Genomic DNA, 22935 nt, shown 5'->3' on the forward strand with positions numbered 1-22935 from the left:
GACATGCCATTGCAGTGTCCCCGCCTGCCACCTTCAGCAGAGACCTGTACCAAAAGCCACGAAGCAAGTAAGACAGGGAGGAGCGTGGGCCACTGCAGACACGGGGTCGGGGGCTCTCGGAGGGCCTGACATTTCCGTGGCATGATCTAAAGAACTCTCCTGTGAGAGCAGTAAGTGCAGTCACTTGCCCACAGGGCAAGCCCAGGGCCTGTCTGAGTAACAGGCCGCACGGGTGGCAGGGCATCGTGGGAAAGGCTAGGTGAGGTGCGGCCAGACTGCATGTGTGTGAGGGGGGTACACTTTATTTTCAGAGCAGTAGGAAGCCATGGAGGGTGTTAGGCAGCAGGACAAAGTTCTGATGTTCTTAAGTTTACCCAGGCTGCCCTGTGGAGCAGAGGGTGCGGGGAGGCAGGCGTGGGTGGGGGAGGCGGAGTGGGTGCGGGGAGGCAGGTGTGGGTGGGGGAGGCAGGTGTGGGTGGGGGAGGCAGAGTGGGTGCGGGAGGCGGAGTGGGTGCGGGGAGGTGGAGTGGGTGCGGGGAGGCAGGTGTGGGTGGGGGAGGCGGAGTGGGTGCGGGGAGGCGGAGTGGGTGGGGGAGGCGGAGTGGGTGCAGGGAGGTGGAGTGGGTGCGGGGAGGCAGTGTGGGTGCGGGAGGCAGGCGTGGGTGCGGGGAGGCGGAGTGGGTGGGGGAGGCGGAGTGGGTGCGGGGAGGTGGAGTGGGTGCGGGGAGGCAGGTGTGGGTGGGGGAGGCGGAGTGGGTGCGGGGAGGCGGAGTGGGTGGGGGAGGCGGAGTGGGTGCAGGGAGGCAGGCGTGGGTGCGGGAGGCAGGCGTGGGTGCGGGAGGCAGGCGTGGGTGCGGGAGACAGTGTGGGTGCGGGATGCAGTGTGGGTGCGGGATGCAGTGTGGGTGCGGGAGGCAGTGTGGGTGCGGGAGGCAGTGTGGGTGCGGGAGGCAGTGTGGGTGCGGGAGGCAGTGTGGGTGCGGGAGGCAGTGTGGGTGCGGGAGGCAGTGTGGGTGCGGGAGGCAGTGTGGGTGCGGGAGGCAGTGTGGGTGCGGGAGGCAGTGTGGGTGCGGGATGCAGTGTGGGTGCGGGAGGCAGTGTGGGTGCGGGAGGCAGTGTGGGTGCGGGAGGCAGTGTGGGTGCGGGAGGCAGTGTGGGTGCGGGAGGCAGTGTGGGTGCGGGAGGCAGTGTGGGTGCGGGAGGCAGTGTGGGTGCGGGAGGCAGTGTGGGTGCAGGAGGCAGTGTGGGTGCAGGAAGAGAGGCTGTCCTCGAAAGGAGAAAGGGGTCCAGTTTCCTCGTCCCCGCAGGTCTGCGCAGAGAAGCAATGGAGCTGGGGCACAGACGGGTCCGGAGGCAGTGGAGGGAGGCAGCAGGTGGTCAGTCAGACTGAGCAGGGGACCTGGCGCCGGACACACCCGAGGCTCCCCGGCAGGCCCAGGCAGGCTCCCCACCCTTGCGGTCACCGAGCCCCTTCGCGGAGGCCCCGCTGTGGCGCCCACGGGCCAGCGCGGGCTCAGGGGGGCCCAGGGAGCACCTGCCCGAGGCTGCGGCCGCCTCTCCGAGGACACCTGCCTTTCATGATCTGCTGCAGTTCCATCTGCAGCGTCTGGATGGCTCGCGACGGGTCGTCACTGGCCGCGCGCTTGACCCGGTGGATGGAGAGCTTCCCGTCGGCCGCGGCGGCGATGTCATCGTCCTCCAGGAAGATGACGCGGTTGGTGTGCTCGATGATGGCGCTGGGGAAGGCAGACGCGTCACCGGGCTGTGCTCGCGGCCGGCCGCCGCCTCCCCGCTGTCCAGTCGGCACCGATGGCGTTTCAGGAGGGAGGGGCATCGCGCACTGGCTTAGTGCCCGGGAAGGCCGCCCTGACTGAGATGGGACAGCAGCCCGCCCTGCTGGCGGGGGGAACAGCTCACGTGGGGTGAACAGAAACGGCGGAGCAGCCTGTCATGCTGGTCACACAGCCCCAGAAGGGACGGGGGGCTCGGCTACCTGGCGTCGGAGGCGAAGAAGAACTCCACGGCCTTGTTGCCCACGGCGTGCAGGCAGGTGGAGCTGTCCAGCCTCTGCACCCTCGGTTTGCGGATGGTATTCACGTTCTCGATGTTGCCTGTGGATGCAGAGAGGACCGCACGCCCCGTAAACGCTTCGGTTTGAATACCACGAGCACAGGGCCCATTTCCCCTTGAATGCGAGTGGGAGAAATGTGCAATTTTTAGCTTCGGCTGCGTCAGCCAAACAGCGTGAGAGATCCCCAAATAGCAAGAGCATTTAAGCTGCCGCAGAGAGCTCCCCGGGCGGCCGGAACCGGGCAGGCTCCTGCGCGAACCAGAGCAGCTCGCCAGCCCTGGGCGCGGGAGAATGGTGTGAAGGGTCCAGAGTCAAAACGCTTTTGGAAAGACGGAGCCGAGGCTCAGTTGCCTGAGAACCTTCTGGATCTGGTGCCACGTGAGGGCCACCTAGACGTGGTGAGGGCACCGAGCCTCCGGGGCAGGGCCCCGGCTGCAGCAGCACTGTCTGTCCTCCTGGAGGGACTTACGTGTCGTGTACAGGACGGGGACCTGTTCGGTGGAGAGCTTGTGCTCGCTCCGCACCCCGATGAGCAGGGGGCTGCCTCTCCTGCAGGGACGAGGGGGTCGGGTTAGCCGCACCTTGACACCTGGATGGGGCTGGCTGTCCTCGGAGCACTGAGGACAGCCCCCACAGCTCGCCTGTCCCGGTGGCAAAGGCCCCACGGGGGACGCCGGGCCACAGAAGGATGCTCCCAGGCTCGCTGCAGGCCCAGCAGGCCAGGGCAGAGCCCCAGCTCGCCCCTGTGGTGCCACCCCCCTGCCCAGGAGACCCCACTCGGTGCTGGCCTCCGAAGCCAAGTCCCTGGTAGGTCCCGACGGCAGCAGGCTGGGGGGTCTCCACCTGCCTCTGCTCCCACCCATCTCTGAGGGAGCCCCGCTCTGCACACACACTCTCTGCCCCTTCCGCCTCGCTGAGTCCTCCGGCCTCGGGAGCATCCGGCTGGCTCTGGGCCGCTCAGCCTTGGGGGCCGCTTACAGTGCCTCCGAGGGCAGTGTGTTCCTGCCTAAGGGACACCTTGGCGAAGTTTGGAATCTCCAACCTGCACAAGGGGACTCCTCCCAAAGGTGATGGGCAATTCCTGCAGTGCACTGAGTGAGGGCTCCCAACTCAAGGCCCGGTCCCCCGCCCAGCTCAGCCCCTGGCACAGAAGGGTCTTCAGCAAAGTGCTTTATGGCATTCCTCTCTGGCTCACAACTTCTACAGACCATGTGCTTACAAGCACTGTTCCATGAATTGAATGGCATCCTGCCTCCAAAACCCAATTGTTTGTTTGTTCTTATAAATTACAGCACTCAAATCGAACTCCCAGCGGGTGTTCACTTCTGAACTCAGGAACCCCAGGCCTTCCAAGAACACATGCCTTCCTCCGGCATGCTAGCTGGCTAATAGGAAGGAAACACTGGGATGTATTAACAAGGCAATTAGAGAGCACTGTCTTGAACACATTAATTAGAAGACAATGGGATAATATTTTACATCAACCAGTTTCTTGCTAACTTAGATCAATGAACTCATAAATGACTAAGTCTGCCTGAGTCCACCCCACATATATCCACTTGGCCTGCTATCCTGACGCAATACAGGCCCTAAGTATTTCTTCATTTGTAATAGATCTTGTTGCCTATTTGGACCTCATTTTGATTTCTCCAAGTAGGGAGACAAAGTTTGTCTTTGCAGAACGTGCTGTGAGTGCCTTGAATATTTTGGACCATCTTTTATCCTAATATGCAAATCAATCAAATGGCAGAATCACCGGAGGAACATCCAGTCACTATGATGTGCACTGACCACTAGGGGGTAGACGTTCAACACAGGAGTTGCCCCCAGCCCACAGGCCCCAGGCCAGCCAAGGTGGGCAATTGCCCCACCAATCAGTCCTGATCGCAGGCCAAGCCTAGGGACCCTACCCGTGCATGGATTTCATGCACCGGGCCTCTAGTTATATATAAAGCTAAATGTGCCTTTATATAATTTTGTTTGAAATTTGAATTTGTTGTCAACTTCTAAAAATATGGAGGTTGCAAATAAAAATCCAACTCTGCTTTTTTCTGTTAACCTGGCAAAGCTCTGGCCAAAGAGATGATGGGGTGCATTCTCTGTGGCTAAGCCACAGCTGTCCTCTGGATAGAGCAAGTGCCTTCCACTTGTCCAGAGGCCTAGGCCCTTGTGCCTCAAGCTGAGTGACTGTATTCTAGTTATTTGCTACTGCAAATAGTCACGTGTTTGCCTTACCTTGTGGCAACGGCCTCTCCCGGGTAGTGGACGCTCTTGAAAACCAACGCGAATGCTCCTTCCTGAAAGCACAGGGATGAGAAGTGAGGAACAGCTCACCGGCTCAGCCGGCCGCTGCAGCCTGATGCCCCTGGCGGGCTCCCTGGGCCCCCCTTCCCTGTGAGCGACCTGGGCACAGGCCGGCAGTGCTCACTCAGGGCTCCGGACATAGGACAGCAGGGTGACATCAGGAGGAAAGTGACACAGACCAGACCTGTAGCCACACCTGCCGAGGCCCCGGGGGACAAGTCCCAGCTCTGCGATGAACCGGGTGAGCTGGTGAGAACCAGGGCCAGGGCTCCTGTCCCGGGAGCAGCATCTCCTAGGACTCAGGGAGCACCCGGAGGGTCCAAGGGGCTAGTGCTCCAGGACCTGTGCTTAGCTCAGCGCACATCGCCCTGCGGTGCCACATTTTCCTCAAGGTGAACAAAAATAAGACTTTGTATGGCTTCTGGGAACCAATGCCATATAGAGAACCCAATAGAAGCATGAGTTACTATTATGCAATTATTATTTCTGTGGTGAGGATTAAGTAATAATTGGAATTAAACCAGAGCTAAAATCCAGTTATCCTTACTCAAGATTCCAAATGCTCTTTCCATTTAAGTCCTTAGTTCATAATTCTGTCTTCTACATTCTACCCGCCTACACAACTTTGCTCTAATTCTTGTAGACGTTGGTTAGAAATAACCAGCTGTAAATCTAGACTTTCATGTGAAATCCCCCAAGGTTGGCAACCCTGGGAAGACTAAGGCCCCCTGCAGCCAGCGTGCTATGACCAGTTTGCTGACTCAGTCACACAACCAGGGGACCCCAGGTCAGCGCACCCCCTCCCCCGCCTCTGAGGGCCTTTCACACCACCCCAAACGAAGGGCCCCAGGCAGACCCAAGCAGCCCGATGTGCACCCTGCAGGTTTTGTCTACAACAGAGATTTTCATCTCATGACACACGTAAACTAATTACTATGATTCTGCAGCATACAGAATACATTTTTGCCAATCAGACCAAAAAAATTAGGTGTATTTTTGATCCATTCACACTGGATGGCCATTTTTGTGTTGGCTGTTGTCATTTTATTCCATTGACAGTTCCTTAAGGCATTTTATTCCATTGCTGCTGTTGTTTTTTAGAGAGAGTGGAAGGGAGGAAAAAGGAGGAGGGAGGGGAAAGGGGAAAGGAGGAAGAGAAGGGGAAAGTGAGAGGGGGAGGGATGGATAAATAGATAGGTTGTCTCCTGCATGCGGGCTGTTGGGGCTGGGGATTAAATCTGTAACCCAGGTATGTGCTGGTATGTGCTGGAATCGAACCTGTGACCTTTGTGCACAAGCCAATGTTCTAACCACTGAACCATGCCAGCCAGGGCAGCTGTTATCATTTTTTAAAATTCTTTATTGTTTAAAGAATTACATACAAAAAGGAGATATACGTACTACTATTTGTAATACTTTAAACAATAACATAAAAATTTTAAAAACAGAATTACATATAGTATCACATATGTCTCCTGTTCCCCCCCATTGACCTCTCCCCAGCCACCCCATCCCCCAGCACATGCCCTCACCCCCCTAGTGCCTGTCCATTGGTTATGCTTATATGCACACATACAAGTCTCTCTGAGGTTGGACAGTCTGTTTGATGCTTCTCTGTCTCTGGGTCTATTTTTGTTTATTAGTTTATGTTGTTCATCACAGTCCACAAATGAGTGAGATCATGTGATATTTATCTTTCTCTGACTGACTTATTTCGCTTAGCATAATGCTCTCCAGGTACGTCCATGCTGTTACAAATGGTAAGAGTTCTTTCTTTTTTACAGCAGCGTAGTATTCCATTGTGTAGATGTACCACAAGTTTTTAATCCACTCATCTGCTGATGAGCACTTATTCTGTCTCCAAATATTACTTATTGTAAATTGTGCTGCTATGAACAAAGGGGTGCATATGTCCTTTCCGATTGGTGTTTCTGATTTCTTGGGAAAGAGCCCTAGAAGTGGGATCACTGGGTCAAATGGCAGTTTCATTTTTAGTTTTTTGAGGAAACTCCACACTGTTCTCCACGGTGGCTGCACTGTTATCATGCTTTTATTTGACATTTTAAGGAAAGAAGTCAGTGCCCCTGACTAAGCAATCAGGTATTGCATGTTTTAAAAATTCTTGCAGCTCACAAGTTGAAAATCGCTGGTCTACAACCACGTAGGACTGAATAGAATACACTTCTCATTCTCTGCCCTAAAGAGTTGTGGAGAGACGTCGTTGAAAGTTAAAAGTGCCGTCACTGGGGAGGTATTTCCGAAATTTAAAATTACAAATGGCAAAGGGAGAGCACCATGCTGCAAAGCCAAATCGCCTTCCTGCCCCTTACGCGCAGCACATTGTACTTTATGTTCGGCCCAACTCCCGTTTATCAACGTCCTCTGCATCTTCGCCCACACGGGAGTCACGGAGCAAAGGGCTCTGCGACAGACGGCCTTTTTAAAAAGACTGAAAGCACCGAAGGGCGATGAGTTTTAAATCACGTTGTGGTGGCCACGAGCGCGGACTGGCGCGGGGGGAGGGGTGGACTCCCCTTTCTCGGCCCTGAGCGCTGTCTGCAGGCTGCCCCGCTCCGAGGCGCTGCCGGGGGCACTGGTGCCCTGGGCGTCCGGAGACCTCTCCTCCTCCCCGACCAGCCCCCAGGCCCGGTCTGCTCCACCTCCTCCTCCAAGGAGGGGCCTCTCTTGGGTAATTCCCTTAGCAGGGACTCTGTCCAGTGGGTCCAGCCCTCTGGGACATCATGAATCTCTCTCCTGGGTCTCTGCCTTCAGCACAGACCTGATCTGACGTCCATTCCCGGAGCACAATACTCCCTTGGAACTGCAACCCTCTGGCCACTGGGCCAAATCTTTGCGCCCTTCCTCTCCAATCCAACTTCCTGACAATTTGCACCAACTCTTCACTTCCCCTCCCTCCCCACTCCCCCCCCCCCCCCCCCAGAAGGATGCTGGGCCATTTCTCTCCTGGGACAATTCTAAGTCAACATCAATGAGATGCATCGAGGTTATGTATCTAATGGCACAAATATCTCAGACGAAAAGATGACCATGTGAACCCCACCACCAAGGTCCTGTGTGCACCGGCAGTGGGCAGCAGCCACAGTTCCAAGGCCAGTCACAATCTGAGGCACTAAAACGAGGCAAGGCACTTCCACTTGGTGTTCACCACTCAAACCTCAGGACTTTTCTGGATCTCACAAGGATCTGATATCTCAACGCCAGATGCTGTAGGTGAGCCAACTTGAATTCTCGGTACTTGGCATGTATTTGCCTAATGCTTATGCAAAATGAAGGGATGATTGAGAAGGTGTGACCTGTAACTCACCAACTGCTGAATGACTCTCTCCACCAGTGTTGAAAATGAGATGTCCTCGACCTCTCGGTTGTCGAACACGTATTTGATCAGCTTGGCGATAGTCTCCGTGTCCGTCTCTGACTCAAACTCATATCCTTTGCTTTCCTGGAATATTGGATTGGACACAGAGGCAGGTAATGGTCATTGCGAAATGCTGGCCGGCCAGCTCCCTCTCCTCCCTATGACTTGCCCTCGGAGTGACTTAAGGAGCTGTCAGAGTGACAAGGAAAATGTGAAAGGGATGAGAAATGTTTGCCAGAATCACACAGCAAACACGGCTGAGTCATCCAGAACTCCCTGAGAACGCCCGCCTCCGAAGCCGGTCCCTGCCATGAATCTGAACATTGCAAAATAACGGCAGTCAGAGCAATCAAATGAGTTGAGTCAAATCCACCCACATCTCAGCCAACACCACAACCTTTAGACACTGGCCATCTGCCTTCCTGCCCCACATTCCATTTGGTGTATGAGTGCAGACACTTTTAATAAAAGGAAATCCGTGTTCTTTTGATTCTGTGACTCTGCAGCGGACCCTGTGCATGCCCAGCTATCTGCTCCAGCAAGATCTGAGGAGCCGCCGAGCTGGGCTGAGGTTTGCGTCCAATGCGTTGACGTGGCCAAGAGTGGCTCTCACTCAGCTCCTGCTTTTGTTTCCGGAGGGAAACGAGCTGGTTGGAAAGTTTCCGGGGGGAGGCCAAGAGCACTGGACTTAGATGTTACCCAGGGGAAGGGTCTTACCAGAAATTTCTTCAGGTCTTTGTAATTTGTGATGATCCCGTTGTGGATGACAACGAATTCTGGAAGAAAAGTTTCAGACAGAAATGCTATGAAGGCGTGAGGATCCAGTCAGACGTGCCTTAAGGGAAACGACAAGCCTGGCTCCTACAGCTGCCTGCTGAGCACGTCATTCACCGTCAGCGCGGATGCCGGCGGTGCCTACAGCTCCAGCCTGAGGAAAACGTTCCTCTCCCAGGAGAAGCATCCCCTGATCGGACCAGGGCAGAGCTCTGCTTGTCGCCTGCAGGGTCACCATTAGTGCTGCTATTTATGTTGAAGGGTTGATTAATCCTTCATTACCCAGAAACAATTCCAGGAATTCCCAACCGCTCCAACAGGTCCCGCTAGTGGTCCTCACAAAGGCTTCTGTGTGACCACGCCTGAGCTGAATTTTTTTAATAAAATATATATTTTATTGATTTTTTTACAGAGAGGAAGGGAGAGGGATAGAGAGTTAGAAACATCGATGAGAGAGAATCATCGATCAGCTGCCTCCTGCACACCCCCTACTGGGGATGTGGAATCAAACCTGGGACCTTTCAGTCTGCAGGCTGACGCTCTATCCACTGAGCCAAACTGGTTTCGGCTAGCTGAAAATTTTGAGGGTTCACTTTAAAACCCTGGTTTTCTTCTAGGAAAATCCCCAGAGGTTCTGGCACTCCTGCGTGGCCACCACACGTCTCCTTTGCAGGGTCTGCCTGCTGTTCCCACCTTCCTCGGCCCAGCAGCAGCCCGGCCGCTGGGTGGCTCCAGAGCCGCTGAACTGGGGGAGGGGCTTTGCTGCACTGCACAGCTCAGCCAACAGCTAAGAAGGTCTGAGGCCAACCTGAAAGTTTTCCCGGGCAAGCAGGCCTCTTCCCGCTCAGTCTGGAGAACGAAGAGGCTGTCATCCTGGAGAGTCAGCAATCCCAGGAGGACGTGTCCACATGTGGGGCGTTTGTCATAAGTATTGACTATTATTCAGGGAACGTTTGGATCTCCAACCCAAGTTTTTTTCAGTACAGGACAGATGTTTTTCCTGCTACATCTTTTAAATGTAGCAGGAAAATGTTTCCATTTTTACCATACTTTCTTCTCTATATTTCTTACAATATGTTGTATACTTTTGTGTGGTAGCACAAAAAATGAGATGGCTCGAATAAAAACAGCCATTTTCCGCCGACCAGTGTGGCTCCCCGGCTGAACCTCAACCAGGTCACAATCGATTCCCGGTCCGGGCACAGCCTGGGCTGTGAGCTTCATCTCCAGCAGGGGGCGTGCAAGAGGAAGCCGATGGATGATTCTCTCTTATTGTTGATGTTTCTCTCTCTCTCTCTGTTCTCCCATCCTCCCTCCCTCCCTCTCTCTGAAATCAATAAAACAAATTCTTAAAAAGCCATTTCAGCAGGAGAGCTAGCCCGGCACACCGGGCTTACAGTGTCGCTGTGTTTGCTACACCAGCAGGACTTCTGGTCCTCTCCTGTTAGCTGCCTCATGGCCATGCCTTCTCCGATGCTTTCGTGTCTCCTGTGACGTCGTTTCCTACACTCCTTTCTTACCAGTAACTTCTCTTTCATCTCGTTCTGCTGAATTCTCAGCGTTAATTTGCTTCAGAGAATCTGTTTTCTTTGAGAAAACGCCTTTGCATAATTTTCTTCCCAATGTCCTTGCTGGGTGTAAGCCTTCCTTAAAAGCGTGCTCTCCAGCTATCACAGCTGAGTTGCTGAAGAAATGTTACGAATCTTCCCTTACTTCCCATGTTGTTTGTTTTTAATTACTCATCCTGAGTCAGAGCGGGCATTGCGAGTCTGGGTGTGGGGGCGTCTCCGGGGAGCCTGCCTGCTCTGGGGCGCAGAACCGTCATGGCTCTGAAGCAGGGGTTCACACCTCACCGGGGGGCAGAGGGCTGTGGCTGGGCATGTGTCTGGGCACAAGGGCCTGGTGCAATGTTTCCTCAGCCAGCACTGCCGCCCCAGCGACCACCGTGTCTGGCGTGGGTCTGGCTGGATGTGCCGTCTAGGTCCACAGTGTGCTATGGGGTCTGCTGTCTCCCACCCTGTGGTCCAGGGTGCAGGGTGCAGGGTGCAGGGTGCCTGCCGCAGTAGTGGGATGCCCTGTGGTCCGGGGCGTGGGCCAGATCCGGGGAGAAGTCCTCAGCAAAAGCCTCGCTCCCCGCACTCGGACCAGGTGGGCGCACGCGCAGCCGGCCCCTGTGCTGCCGCTGCGCTGAGGGCTGGGCCCTCCTGTGCCGGAGGAGGCCTTCTTTTCCTCGCCGGGCAGGCGGCTGCCTCGGGGACTGCAGTGTCCGCAGGCACAGGGCAGGGAGGTGCCACTCTGCAGCCCGCCTTCCAGGAGGAGGCCCTGCGGTGAGGCTGCCGGTAACACCCCACAGCCCCCCAAGTGTCTGAGCCTCACTCTGACGTGGGCATGGCGGGGCCCTGCACGGGGGCCGATGTCTCGGAGGGGGTTCTGGCTGACTCCAAAGATGGTTCTCTACCGGCACCCTCGCCCATCATGCCCAGTGTGAGTCTTCAGGGCCCCTGACCTGACCAGGCTCAACCCCGAGTGGGGACCCATGTGAGGGCCCAGGCGATGTCTCAGGCACTTTCCGGAGCCCTGGAGGGACCGAGGGCCATGCTTCCCCCACCTCACATGCCCACCGACACCCCGGGGGCTGACCACGGAACCCCAAACTCCCACTGGAGCCCCGGACCTCCCAGGCCACCCACGAAAGGGGGAGGGTACGAGGCAGGATAACTGTCCTGGGGGCCAGACGCGTGATGAGGCCCCAAGAGCTGGGGCTGGCACCGGAGGCATTGGGGAGGGTGGGGAGCCCAGCCCACCAAACAGGGCCTGGTGCTGTGGGGCTGCTGCGGGGCGGCCGTGGGCAGTGACTGTGCCCACGCTCTCTGGCCTGGCCTGCTGTCTGTCCATCCACTCTGCCCAGGGATGCCAGATGTGGGGACTTTCCCACACCATCACTCTCATTCTTACCAAAGCAAAGGAGCTGATGGAGGGCTCTGCTGCTGGGAGGCGCTCCTGGGCTGCCAGCTGCCGGGGCCTCCCTGCGGGGCACCCCGCTCCCTGCCCTTGCCCAGGACCGCTCTCTTCAGGGGCAGGGGTTTGGGTTTGAGGAAGGAACGCTATCTTTCCCTCAGGGCCCGCCTCCCTCACCTGCCTCGTCCCCTCGGGCTGGGCTCCCCGCAGCTGGCAGTCCGCACAGGAGGCGCCTCGCGTGCTGCGGGCAGCGCTGCCCGGGCAGGGGGTCTGCCTCCTGTCGGGCCGGGGCCGGCGCCAGCAGCTGGGTCCTCAGGGAGACGGGCTGGCAGAGGAGCCCACCGGGGGGGGGGGGGTGGTGGTGCGGGCCGGCCTGCCAGCCAGGCCAGGCGGAACCCGGACGGGAGAGAGGCCTGGTACCTACCGTTGCCTTTGTCCGATCGCTGCGGGTGGCTGTTGATGGCACTCGGGGCCCCGTGGGTGGCCCAGCGCGTGTGAGCGATGCCGAAGTGGGTTTCGAACTCCACCTCTAAGTCCATGCTGTCTTGGTCTAGACGAGAGAGAAATCCAGTTGCCACACTGACAAAGCCAGCACGGGCACAGCACGGCTCTGCGCGGCGGCGGCTGCCGGAGACGGGCCGGCCCGCCTCGCGGGGCCGCAGGGCACCGCGCAGGCTCCTGCCGGCCCCGCTGGGGTCACCGAGTCCTTCCCACCTAATCCGCTCCACCTTTAAAAAGCAAGTCTGTATCACTACTACACGTGGAAAAGCAATAGCGCTTGCCAGAAAAATTAAAATAAATACTAATGTACCAAGTATTTGAAACTGTATTTCTTCACGTCCCATGCACAGAAAGCCACGCGTTCAGTTTCAATGCCGCTGGAATAAAGATTTCCAAGGAGCCACGCCGGCCGGGGTCATGTCCCCACTTACTGTAAAGTTCCTGGTCCAGAGCCTGGACTTTCCCCCGTTTCTTGACCAGCCGGATGTGCCTTTCTTTGTCTTCATTGTTGTTCCCATCGATCGCCACGCCTGCAGGGACACGGTTTTCTGTGTCGGTGAAGGCTTGTCGCACACTGCGTCACAGGCTCCGGGGTGGGCGGAGGGGGGGGCGGGGACGAAGGGGGCTACACAATTTATTAGTTCTCGCTCCCCTGGCGCGTTTGACTTGGAAAGAGGCGGCTGTGCCTGTGGCATCAGGAACAGCCTGCAGGGAGTGAGGGCCTGGACCCACCCCGCCACCAGGGGCCCGGGCACCTAAGGGCATTGGCCTTGCTGTGCGCTTGACATCCTGCTGCTTCCAATGGAACCTCTGCTCAGGGCCCTCCATCTCCCCGCCTTGCCTTCTGCTCAGCACGGAGGGATGTGAGCGGATCTGGCTCTCTGTCTCCCACGGCGGCTGAGGGGAGCGTGGGGACAGAGGCGGGTCCACCGGCCGGGCTGGGGAGGAGTGAGCCCCGAGACGCCCACCCAGTGGAGGGCTGGGCAGCTCTGAGCCCGTTAGGAGGAAGTTAGGATGACGGGAAAGGCTGACTAAGTGAAGAGTATGAAAGTACAAAATCCTGTCGTCATGACTAGCTGGGACCACGGACGTCTATGCACTGCCCCCTCCCCCGGCCCCCACATGACTGGAGGGGACACAGAGATACCAAGGGGCACTTCGCATGCAGATCTCTTTTCCCTGTCTCCTCTTTCGACTTTTCCGGTTTCAAGTGTAACAAGCAGCGTGAGGTCTCAGGCAGAAGCCTCGGGCCCACCTGCCGAGTCGTAGCCTCTGTACTCCAGCCGCTGCAGGCCCCTGACGAGGGTTTCAAAAATCTCCTTCCGGGTGCGGGGCACTCTGTAGTTCATGTAGGCAAAGATTCCTGGGGAGAGCGGACACTGCACGTTAAACACGCCACGGTTCATGCTTAGAACACGGTCTGGCCCTAGCTGGTTGGGCTCAGTGGATAGAGCATCAGCCTGCAGACTGAAGGGTCCTGGGTTCGATTCCGGTCAAGGGCGCATGCCCAGGTTGTAGGCTGGATCCCCAGTAGGGGGCGTGCAGGAGGCAGCCAATCAATGATTCTCATCAAGGATGTTTATCTCTCTCCCTCTCTCTCCCTTACTTTCTGAAATCAATAAAAAAATATATTTTTAAAAAAGAACTCGGTCTGGGCATGTGGACAGACCGCACTGAGGAGGTGTCCAGGCTGAGCAGAGGAAGAGCCACGCGCGCCACCCGCCCCCCGTTTCTGGCCGGAGTTGAGGCATCCCTCCGTCCGTGACACAGATGCAGGCAGAACACCCTCACACCCCGGCCTTGGAGAAGTTTCCCAGGGACTGAGGCATTCACTGCAGCAACGCCTATAACAGCCAAGACCAGCAAACCACCCAGCCAGCCACGGCATTGGGGCGGCCCCCATGTGGACTCCTGGACTGGCACAGCGGCGCCTGGGGAGTCACACGGAGTCACAGCAGCCCCGGCAGCAGGTGAGAGCGGGCCCTGTGGCCTCTGCCCCACTTCCCACTCGGCTCTGCTGCCTGATCAATAAGTGTCATTCTACAGCAGCAAGAGTGGAACCATCTCCCGGTGCCTGGAGAATCCTCTCTAAGGAAGGCCCAGACAATCTGTTTGGCTTTATGTTCTGTATTCACATTGCAAAATGATACTTTCCTAGCTAGGGAGTACCGGCTGCCATGCTGGTTCTATCCAAACCCTGCACTCCCCTGGTCTGTCTGTCCTGCCCTGTGAGTGCCCATCCAGCCATTCTTCCGTCCTCGCTCCCGCCCTGCCCTCCTCACAGCTCAGCTCCAGCCCCGCTCCCAGAGCAGCCTGGTCCAGGCCCAGTGCTCCCACCCACAAGCCACCACAGAGGCCTTCCGTCCGGGACAGCTATCCCCCTGCCGGGCCTTTCTATTATCACTGTCTCAGCACAGTCCTTGGTCAGTAGATGTGAAACAGAGTCTGCACTAATCAGGGAAGCGACAGCATGGATCCTGAAAGCATTCAGGCATATTCATAGCAACTCATCTTCCTGAGAGCTCACCATGGATCCGGCATGGCCACGCGCTCCCACACAGATGCCGATCAAAGCTCACAGCAGCCTTAGAGGTCAGGCTGCGTCACCCAGAAGCCCGGAGGCTGTGACTGGGCAAGAGCCAGGAGCGGAGACAAGCAGACCCGACTGGGGACGTTAATGCTCCCAGCACTGAGCACCGCTGCCTCGGGACCCGTAGAGGTAAAAGGCTTATTTTCCCAATTTTAATTTTGGGGACGAAGATGCCTACCAAGAAGCTTCCGGCGGCTCACTGGGATCAAAGTGAAAATAAATAAAGCGGAGCCTCGCAGCCGTTTCCAAACGGGGCCTCTCGTGCACGCTGCACGTCAGAGAAGCTTGCCCTGCACCCCTGCCTGCCTGCGCCGGATCCAGAGGCCTGAAACCTCCCGTCCGGTCAGACTGCGCAGCTGCCTGCCCACCCGCACCTTCAGCCACAGTCAGAGCGGCTCCATCTGCCCAGCGAGGACGGTGCTTTCTGAGCCAACCCACCGCCAGGCTTTGGAGTCCGCATTCGCACAAGGATGGACCAGTCGGGGACCAGGACGGGGATTCTGTCCACGCCCGTCAGTTCCCCACTGGCTCCGAGAGCCACTTTCCCTTTCCCCTGGAGACTGTTCCCCTGGCTCAGTGGTCAGCACACTCATTAGCCTGCAGAACCAAATATCCACAGTACGACTGACATTTCTTTTGAGCCAAAAACTTCTGCACATGGGCCACGAAGTTTCGATCGCACTGTCCGTGCGTGCCCGCACGTGGTATTTTGTGGAAGAGCCACACTCAAGGGGCCAAAGAGCCGCATGTGGCTCTCGAGCCGCAGTTTGCCGACCATTGCCCTGGCTCAAGTTTTCAGACTGGCACAGACCAGCGGGGAGCAAAGAGGCGGAGCAGAGCCGAGCCGTCTGGCCCGAGAGGGGCCTTGCCCAGGGCCACGTCGCAGCCGTTGCTTCAGAGCTGTGCCATGGCGTGCGATCACATGGAGCTGTATGCACTGAACGGCGTTCCCTTCTCCCCCAGCCCCAGATTGGGGACAACAACCACTGGCTGACGGTTATTTCGTTACTTTTATTTTCTAACATTTTCCTGGATGACAGGAAAGTCTGACCAAGATTAAAGACCTGCCCTATATCTGCCCCCAAATTACAGCATCGTTTACAATGGCCACGGCACAAGTGCCCCCTGACCAGTGGACGGATAGAGAAGACACGGTACACCTCCACAAAGGAATGTTACTCGGCCAGGAACAGGGAAGTCCTGCCAATTGTGACAGCAGGGGTGGGCCTGGCGAGTGTTATGCTAAATGAGACAAGTCAGACGAAGAAAGACAAACACGTATATGTGGGATCTAAAAAAACGAACTCCAGACACAGAGATCAGGCTGGTGACTGCCAGGTGGGGTGGGAGATGGAGAAATTAGGTAAATGTGGTCAAAAATTACAAACTTCCAGTTACAAGACAAGTAAGTTCTGGGGATGTAACTTACAGCATGGCAACTGTAGTTAACACTCCATCATACATTCCCAAGTTACTCACAGAGTAGGTCTTAAAAGTTCTCATAATAAGGAAAAAAACTTACCTATGTGAGGTGATGAATGTTAAGTAGTCTTATTATGTCATCATATATATCTATCTCTCTATAGAAATCATGCTGTACACCTTAGCCTTATACCATGTTATATCACTAATATCTCAATAAAACCAGAAAGTTTTCCCAAACATGAACCTCAGATAAGCTGCCTGAGGATATCTGAGAGCTGAGCACGATTATACACAAACCACCTGTAATATCCCCTGGTGTTTAGTTGATTTAATTCAATACGGTATATCTGAATGAATGATATAATTTCAATTAAACGTGGGGTCCAATCTCATAATATTTAGCTTGCTAAAATTCCATCCAGACACACTCCGTCAAAAATAGGTCACAAAATTACACAGCACCACCCTCTCCTGCAAACCGCGCACTGTAGCACTGTGCTCGGGCTGCTTCCACTCGCACCCTAAGGGACAGCCGCACTCTGTGCTTTCTGAGCGGTGACAGGCGTTTTCTGTTAAAAATGGCCAAGGGTGATGTTGACAGCCGCTATTTTTGCCTCCCGGTGCCTGAGCGGGTGCGGTGCTGAATGGCAGGCTGTGTGTGCAGCCGGCGAGTCCCCGCGAGGTGCCCGCGGAGCCCAGAGCGCCCTCCCTCCACGCCAGCCGGGGCACCGGGCGCGGGGCACAGTCACCTCGCTTATAGAAATGACAACTACCCTCCAATGCAAACATTTAAAGAATGCTAACAGTGTTCCTGGGTCACGTGCCATAGTGGTTTCTTATTTAAAGGACAAGAGGCTACGGCGTTTGGTGTATTTACAGAGTTGTACAGCTATCAGCTCAATCTGTCTAGGTGAAACTTTCATAACGTTCGTTTTTCTTCAAAAATTCAGAAAGTTTGCTGTGGGGACACGATCAAATTCCAGTCCCGTGGAAAGCCACCCAGCTTTGGGAGGAGGTCGCGTGAACTGGGGCAACTCGGGTCATTTCCGAAGGGTTTTAAGCGAAGCATCTCGCTGTCCTGCAGCGACACGCGCCCGAAGAGAAGCCGACCCTGCAGGTGCACAAGGCCCCCAACCCGGGAGTTAACGGAGGCACTCTGCAGAGGCGCAGGCTGGGCTCACAGTTCTGCGGGCCGTGCCCCCCTCGGCCGAACTCTGCTCCGAAGTCAGGGCCGAACTCTGTGGGACTCGGGGCCGAACTCTGCTCCGAAGTCAGGGCCGAACTCTGTGGAACTCAGGGCCGAACTCTGTGGGACTCAGGGCCGGAGGTTCTTCCAGGGGCTGGGCTCTCAGGTCCAGAGCGGCCTCTGTGGTGGGTGGGGTGGGGCTGCCCCCACCTGGGCTGGGACAGTGAAAGCTTCTGGTTGGCGGGGTCACCAGCTGTGTCCACCCCAGCCAGGAGTCCTGGCAGCCAGGAGGGCACGGGTGTGCAGGTTATCGTGGTGAGGGGCCGAGGACTGGTTTTTAAGATCTTGGCGCAAGGAGGCATAAATCTAATTTTCAACATCTATTCAGCAAGTCCTTAACCAAGCACAGCCTCTCCCCGTGCCGCCAGCCTCCTGGCTGTCCCTGCACTCGACTGAGCTGAAGTGAAGAAGCCAGCATGCACACCATGCTTTTGCTGTTTTTACAAATAATGACGTAAAAAAACTGCCTCCCCAGGGATTTCCGGTGCTATTCACATCAGAATTCCCTACTGGAGTCCCTCCCCCCCATGAAAAACGCTAGAGAATCCAGTTCTACCTGTGAGACCCCTAACCACTAGCTGGCCAGTGAAGGGGAGGGGAAACCATGCAAGGTCTTGGGAGGGCAGTGGCAGTGGCAGCATTAGAGGTGTTCGCACACCTGCTAGCCAGAGCTCTCGCACTTCTCGGACTGTCTCCACAGAGACCTCTGCAGCCCCCCGGGCTGGTGGTGGACAGCCTGCGGCCTGGCAGGGGCCGGGCTAAGTGGCAGCGCCCAGGCCGCGGAGCCGCGCAGGCAGCCGTCCACAGGAGCCCGGGAAGAGAACCAGCGCCTCTCCAGGAAGTGCCCGGGGAACACGCAGACGGTAGGACATGCATGGACTATGCAGGAATGGGGGGCGAGGGGTGGGGGCGGGAGATGCAGACAGTACTGGGAGGGCACCCAAGACGCAGGGCTGGGGGCTCCCTCCAGGGAGGGCACTGGACGGAGGGCAGACACGTCCTCCCGCTGCGTGTGCTCCCCGTGCACACGGCCTGCATGTGCGGCGCAGCACAGGCCGCTCTGCATCAGTGCGGCCACAGATGGCCATCCGCCCAAACCCACTTCACTGACCTCACGGTGGCTGCAGCCCCTCACCGGAGGAGGACAGCCACCCCCGGGAAAGCACCGTCCGAGTGAGTACCCTTTCCATCCAGGGCCCCCTGGGAGCCTCCTCCCTCAGGCTTCTGGCCATCACCGGTCTGGGGCAGCACAAGCCCCGAGGGCAGCGACTGACACCTGCAGCCTGCGCCAATACCGTCTCCAACGCCAGCGGCCGCTTCCGGTGTGGCCTGCAGCAAGTCGCTGAGCACCTAGGAGCCTTTGCAAAGCCCCGAGGACATAGAGCGTCCCTCCTGGGTGAGAGGCCGCCTGCAGCCCGTGAGGCATCCTCAGAACCCTGCAGGAATGAGCAGATGCTAACACCAGGGAGAAGACTCGTTTACAGTATTTCTCCTTGGCCTTCTACTCAGGGAAGTGATGGTTAAACCAGTGGGTGATCCAGCAGCAACTTGGTCAAGATTTAATTCATCCTCAAAACCTTTCTCTGGCCCATGGAGGCCTCACCACTGCTGGGAGTTCTGAGGTGGAGGGACCTGGCAGGTGGGTGGAGAGGGCATGATGCTTAGGAACCTCTTCTCCCCTCCAGGGATTTGCAGGCCAAGGGCTGGGGCTGCGGGCGGGAGGGCAGAGTTCCTGGGTGGCCTGTGCACAGGTGGCCCAACTCCTTCTGCAAGGTGGTAGCTGGCTGGTCACCGCCCACTGGGCCTAATGCACACGCGGTCCTGTATATTAACCGCCGACGGAGCACTTGCTTCCTGTCTTTTGTCTGACTTCCCGCGGGACGGTAACCTTCACAGTATGGAACACATCTGTCTGTCTATCTGTCTTAGTCATCGCTGTGCCCCTGGCCCAGAGCCTGGCACAGCTTAGGTGCTCTGTAACTATATGTTGAAGAAATGAATGGATGGATGGATGGATGCAGGGTGATTAGAGAAAGTGACCTTTGAGTTGGGCCCAAGACAGCCATGATCAATGGTGCACAGCAGACTGCTCTCTGAAACGTCAGAGTGAGTATGAGACAGAGAGGCAGGGTGGGGTAGTGCTGAGCTCGGGACCCCAGTGTCCAGGGGTCATCCCAAGACCCCCAAGCACAAGGCTTATGTCCCCACACTGCCCCCTCTCTGCCCCCAGGTGTGATGCCCCCAGCACCAGAGGCCTGTGACTGCCCCTGCGAGAGCCCCGGAACTACACCCGACGAGGGCACAGCACCGACGGCGGCTCCCACGGCCAGTTCTCCCGGAGCCTCCCTCACCCGGGCCTCAGGGCCCTGCGAGCCTGTGGCTCCGGGACAGACAGGGCCTGTGTGGCTCTAAGGCCCGAGACTCAGTCATTCCCAGCCGGTGTCAGACTGCAGGCACTCGTCACTGCTGCCGCCCCAAATCAGTCTTAGAATCAGTCTTTAAAGCCGAAACCGGTTTGGCTCAGTGGATAGAGCGTCGGCCTGCAGACTCAAAGGTCCCGGATTCGATTCTGGTCAAGGGCGGGCGGGTGTGCAGGAGGCAGCTGATCAATGATTCTCTCTCACTGATGTTTCTAACTCTACCCCTCTCTCTTCCTTTAAAAAAAAAAAAAGAATCAGTCTTTAAAACCTGTCTTAGAATCGTCCCCCCGGGGTGAGCAGCAGCTGGCACAGAGGAGGCCTGGCCCGCTCCTATGGACACACCTCTGAGCTCTCCTGGCCGGGTTCAGGCCCCGATGACATCTCCCCTGGCCCCTGGGAGACCCTCCCGCCCACCCCACCCCCTCACCAGCCATGGGACACTTCTGCTTCTGACTCCGCCTTTCTCTTCCCATCCAGCCCCCCACCCCCACCCCCACTCCCACCCCTACCCCCACCCCACCCCCAACCCCACCCCACCCCTACACCCACCCCACCCCCACCCCACTCCCACCCCTACACCCACCCTACCCCCAACCCCACCCCACCCCTACACCCCCCCCACCCCCCCCACCTCCACCCCCACTCCCACCCCCACCACCACTCCCACCCCTACCCCCACCCCACTCCCACCCCTACACCCACCCTACCCCCAACCCCACCCCACCCCTACACCCACCCCACCCCCACCCCACTCCCACCCCTACACCCACCCTACCCCCAACCCCACCCCACCCCTACACCCCCCCCACCCCCACCCCCCCCCACCTCCACCCCCACTCCCACCCCCACCACCACTCCCACCCCCACCCCCACCCCCTGGGCCAGCAACCACACAAGGCTGGCTCCCATAACATCCCAGAACTGTAACCCCTGGTGTCCCAAAGAAGTCGCCTCAATCTCCAAGTGACAGGTAACGACAACGACCACATCAGGACCCCTGGCCAGAACCAGAAGTGCCGAACGCCTGGAATCTTCTCTACAAACCCTGGAGAGCTCCAGATGCTGCAGGGGGAGAGATTATTTGGGGCCTCGAGGATGAGGAGAGAGGTCAAGTTCACCATGGGCTGGCTGGGGCCGCATCCTCATTCTGCGGCTGTCCAAAACTCCATCTCCCTGAGCATCAGCTATGAATAAAGCACTGCCCGCTGTGCCCGAGAGTGGGCAGTCCCGCTGGAGGGCCAGCCTGTCCCACACACAGATGGGGTTGCACTGTGGGAGGTAGTCACCGCGGCTCCCTCCCCAGAAACAGGGCGCCCTTTCCACTGCCACCCAACGTGCCTTAGAACTGAAGGGTCGAAGCTTCTTGGTCCATGAGCCACATCATTACGCTAATGTTTTAAGTTCCAAATGGATCAGTCGTTGCCCAGACAGAGGACATGGCCAGAAATTCCTAAGCAGACATCTGTGTGTGAGTGTGAGTGTGAGTGAGAGTGTGTGTGTGTGGCATGGGGGGAGCTGTCCAGTCTTCAGTGCGAGGCCCCGGAGGGGCTCCCTGGGCCGACGGCAGGGCTCCCGGACGCCCAGTCCTCTCACACAGCCTGGGGAGGCCACTCTCTTCCCGAGCGGGAGGAGCAGAGGCCCCATGGGGGGGCGCCCACTGGCTCAGGGTCAGGAGGGGGCTGTCCCTCTGGAGACAGCCTTGCACCGCCTCACGCCTCCGTGGACGGCAGGGGCTATAGCTGTGCCCCCACTGGAGCCCTGAGAGAGCAGGGGTGCTCCCTGCAGTGAGCAAAGGCGAGGCATTTCTGTGTCTAATAAAAGCCTGGTGTCCCTGACAGGCTAGGATTTCACAGGCACCAAAGGGCAAGCAGCATACACTCTGCATTGTAAAGAGAAAAGAGAAGTCCTGTTTAAACTGCCAACATTTGGTTATTTAAAAAAACACAAAAAACACACAGGCTTGATTTTCAGTGAGAGAAATACTTCTGTTGAAAATGAGAAAGAGGCAGATGATCAAATTGCTTAACTGTTTCTGCACTGAACTAATTTTCAGCATTTTCTCCAATAATGTTTATAACCTCAAGTTAATCTCCCTTTATAAGTGAATTTTACTAAATATAAAAATAATCCCTTAGTTTAAAAGCACTGTTTACTAATGCTATATCGCACAAGTTCCGGAAGGTTTCTCAGAACTTGGGGAGGCCTGATAAATAAGGCTGAGCAGTGGGGAATGGCGTGGTTCGGGGTGAGGAAAGGGCGCCACGGAGTCCGGTCTTCCGTGCGGCCGCACGAGGGAGCGGCTCGGACTGCCCCCAGAGCCCTGGCACCTCTCCCCAAACGTGGGCTCAGGGGCTCGCTGAGGACCTGAACTTAGCCAGGCGAGTGTTTTCCCCACAGAAACTGGCAAACTGGAGAGCTGGTTAAGTATTTTTCATTGATTTTTTTTTATTGATTTCAGACAGGAAGGGAGAGGGAGAGATAGAAACATCAATGAGAGAATCATCCTGCACACCCCCTACCGGGGATCAAGTTCACAATCCGGGCATGTGCCCTTGACTGGAATCCAACATGGGATCCTCTGGTCTGCAGGCCGACACTCTATCCACTGAGCCACACCAGCTAGGGATTGTTGTCACGTATTTAGCTGCCATCACTGAGTTCTGGGCTCCTGAGGCTCCTATGGCTTAAGAGGTAACAAGCCACTGGACCTGACTCCAGTGTCTGTGCCCCATCAACTCCAGCCCAGTCCCCCTGAGACATCTGTCCACACACTGAACTGTGACGGGAGGAAAGGGCCCTGGGCTGGACGGAGCTGGCGACAAACGGGTGAGCTCTGCCCTGAGTCACAGCACCTCCCTGGACTGCTGCTTCCTCCGCTGGGCCCCGAAGTGCCAGCTCAAGCAAGCAGACGGCGTGTGGGTGTCTTGGCCCCGAGGGATCCAGGTGGTAAGACCAAGCCTGCTTTCCGCCAGGAAGGGATAAGTGGGAAGGGTTTGTGCCTATAAGAAGGGCCACGCTTACATGGCACAGGGACCGAAAACTGTCTGGTCAGACGGCATGTCACACCATCCAGGGAAAGGCCTAGGTCCATCTCTGACTGTGGCAGTCCGGCTGAGCGTGCTGGGCCCAGGGCACTTGGTGTGAGGAGTGGGGTGGGGAGGGACCCAGGGCACTTGGTGTGTGGAGTGGGGTGGGGAGGGATGCGGGCAGTACCCTTGTGGCCACAGCGTGGGCATCGAGGATGGCAGCACTGGGCTTCTCTTGGGGAAG

The 22935-nt window shown here is 57.1% G+C and overlaps 1 protein-coding gene across 3 annotated transcripts in view; it reads right to left on the reverse strand.

Moving 5' to 3' along the window:
* The window catches only part of GFPT2 (glutamine-fructose-6-phosphate transaminase 2), a 40357-nt gene that overhangs the window by 12765 nt on the left and 4657 nt on the right, over positions 1-22935 (reverse strand). For all 3 annotated transcript variants that reach the window (XR_014795134.1, XR_014795135.1, XM_084885223.1), the window contains exons 2-10: positions 13240-13347; positions 12416-12514; positions 11908-12033; positions 8469-8527; positions 7701-7835; positions 4307-4368; positions 2541-2620; positions 1994-2111; positions 1573-1736 (exon numbers count right to left, since the gene is read on the reverse strand). Coding sequence is in view for 1 of the 3 variants with exons in the window: in XM_084885223.1 (XP_084741349.1) it covers positions 1573-1736; positions 1994-2111; positions 2541-2620; positions 4307-4368; positions 7701-7835; positions 8469-8527; positions 11908-12033; positions 12416-12514; positions 13240-13347 (951 nt within the window). In the remaining 2 variants the exon portion in view is untranslated. The remainder of the gene's footprint in view (positions 1-1572; positions 1737-1993; positions 2112-2540; positions 2621-4306; positions 4369-7700; positions 7836-8468; positions 8528-11907; positions 12034-12415; positions 12515-13239; positions 13348-22935) is intronic.

The sequence above is a fragment of the Pipistrellus hanaki genome, assembly GCF_964339955.1.
Source record: "Pipistrellus hanaki genome assembly, chromosome: 5".
Taxonomy (NCBI): Eukaryota; Metazoa; Chordata; class Mammalia; order Chiroptera; family Vespertilionidae; genus Pipistrellus; species Pipistrellus hanaki.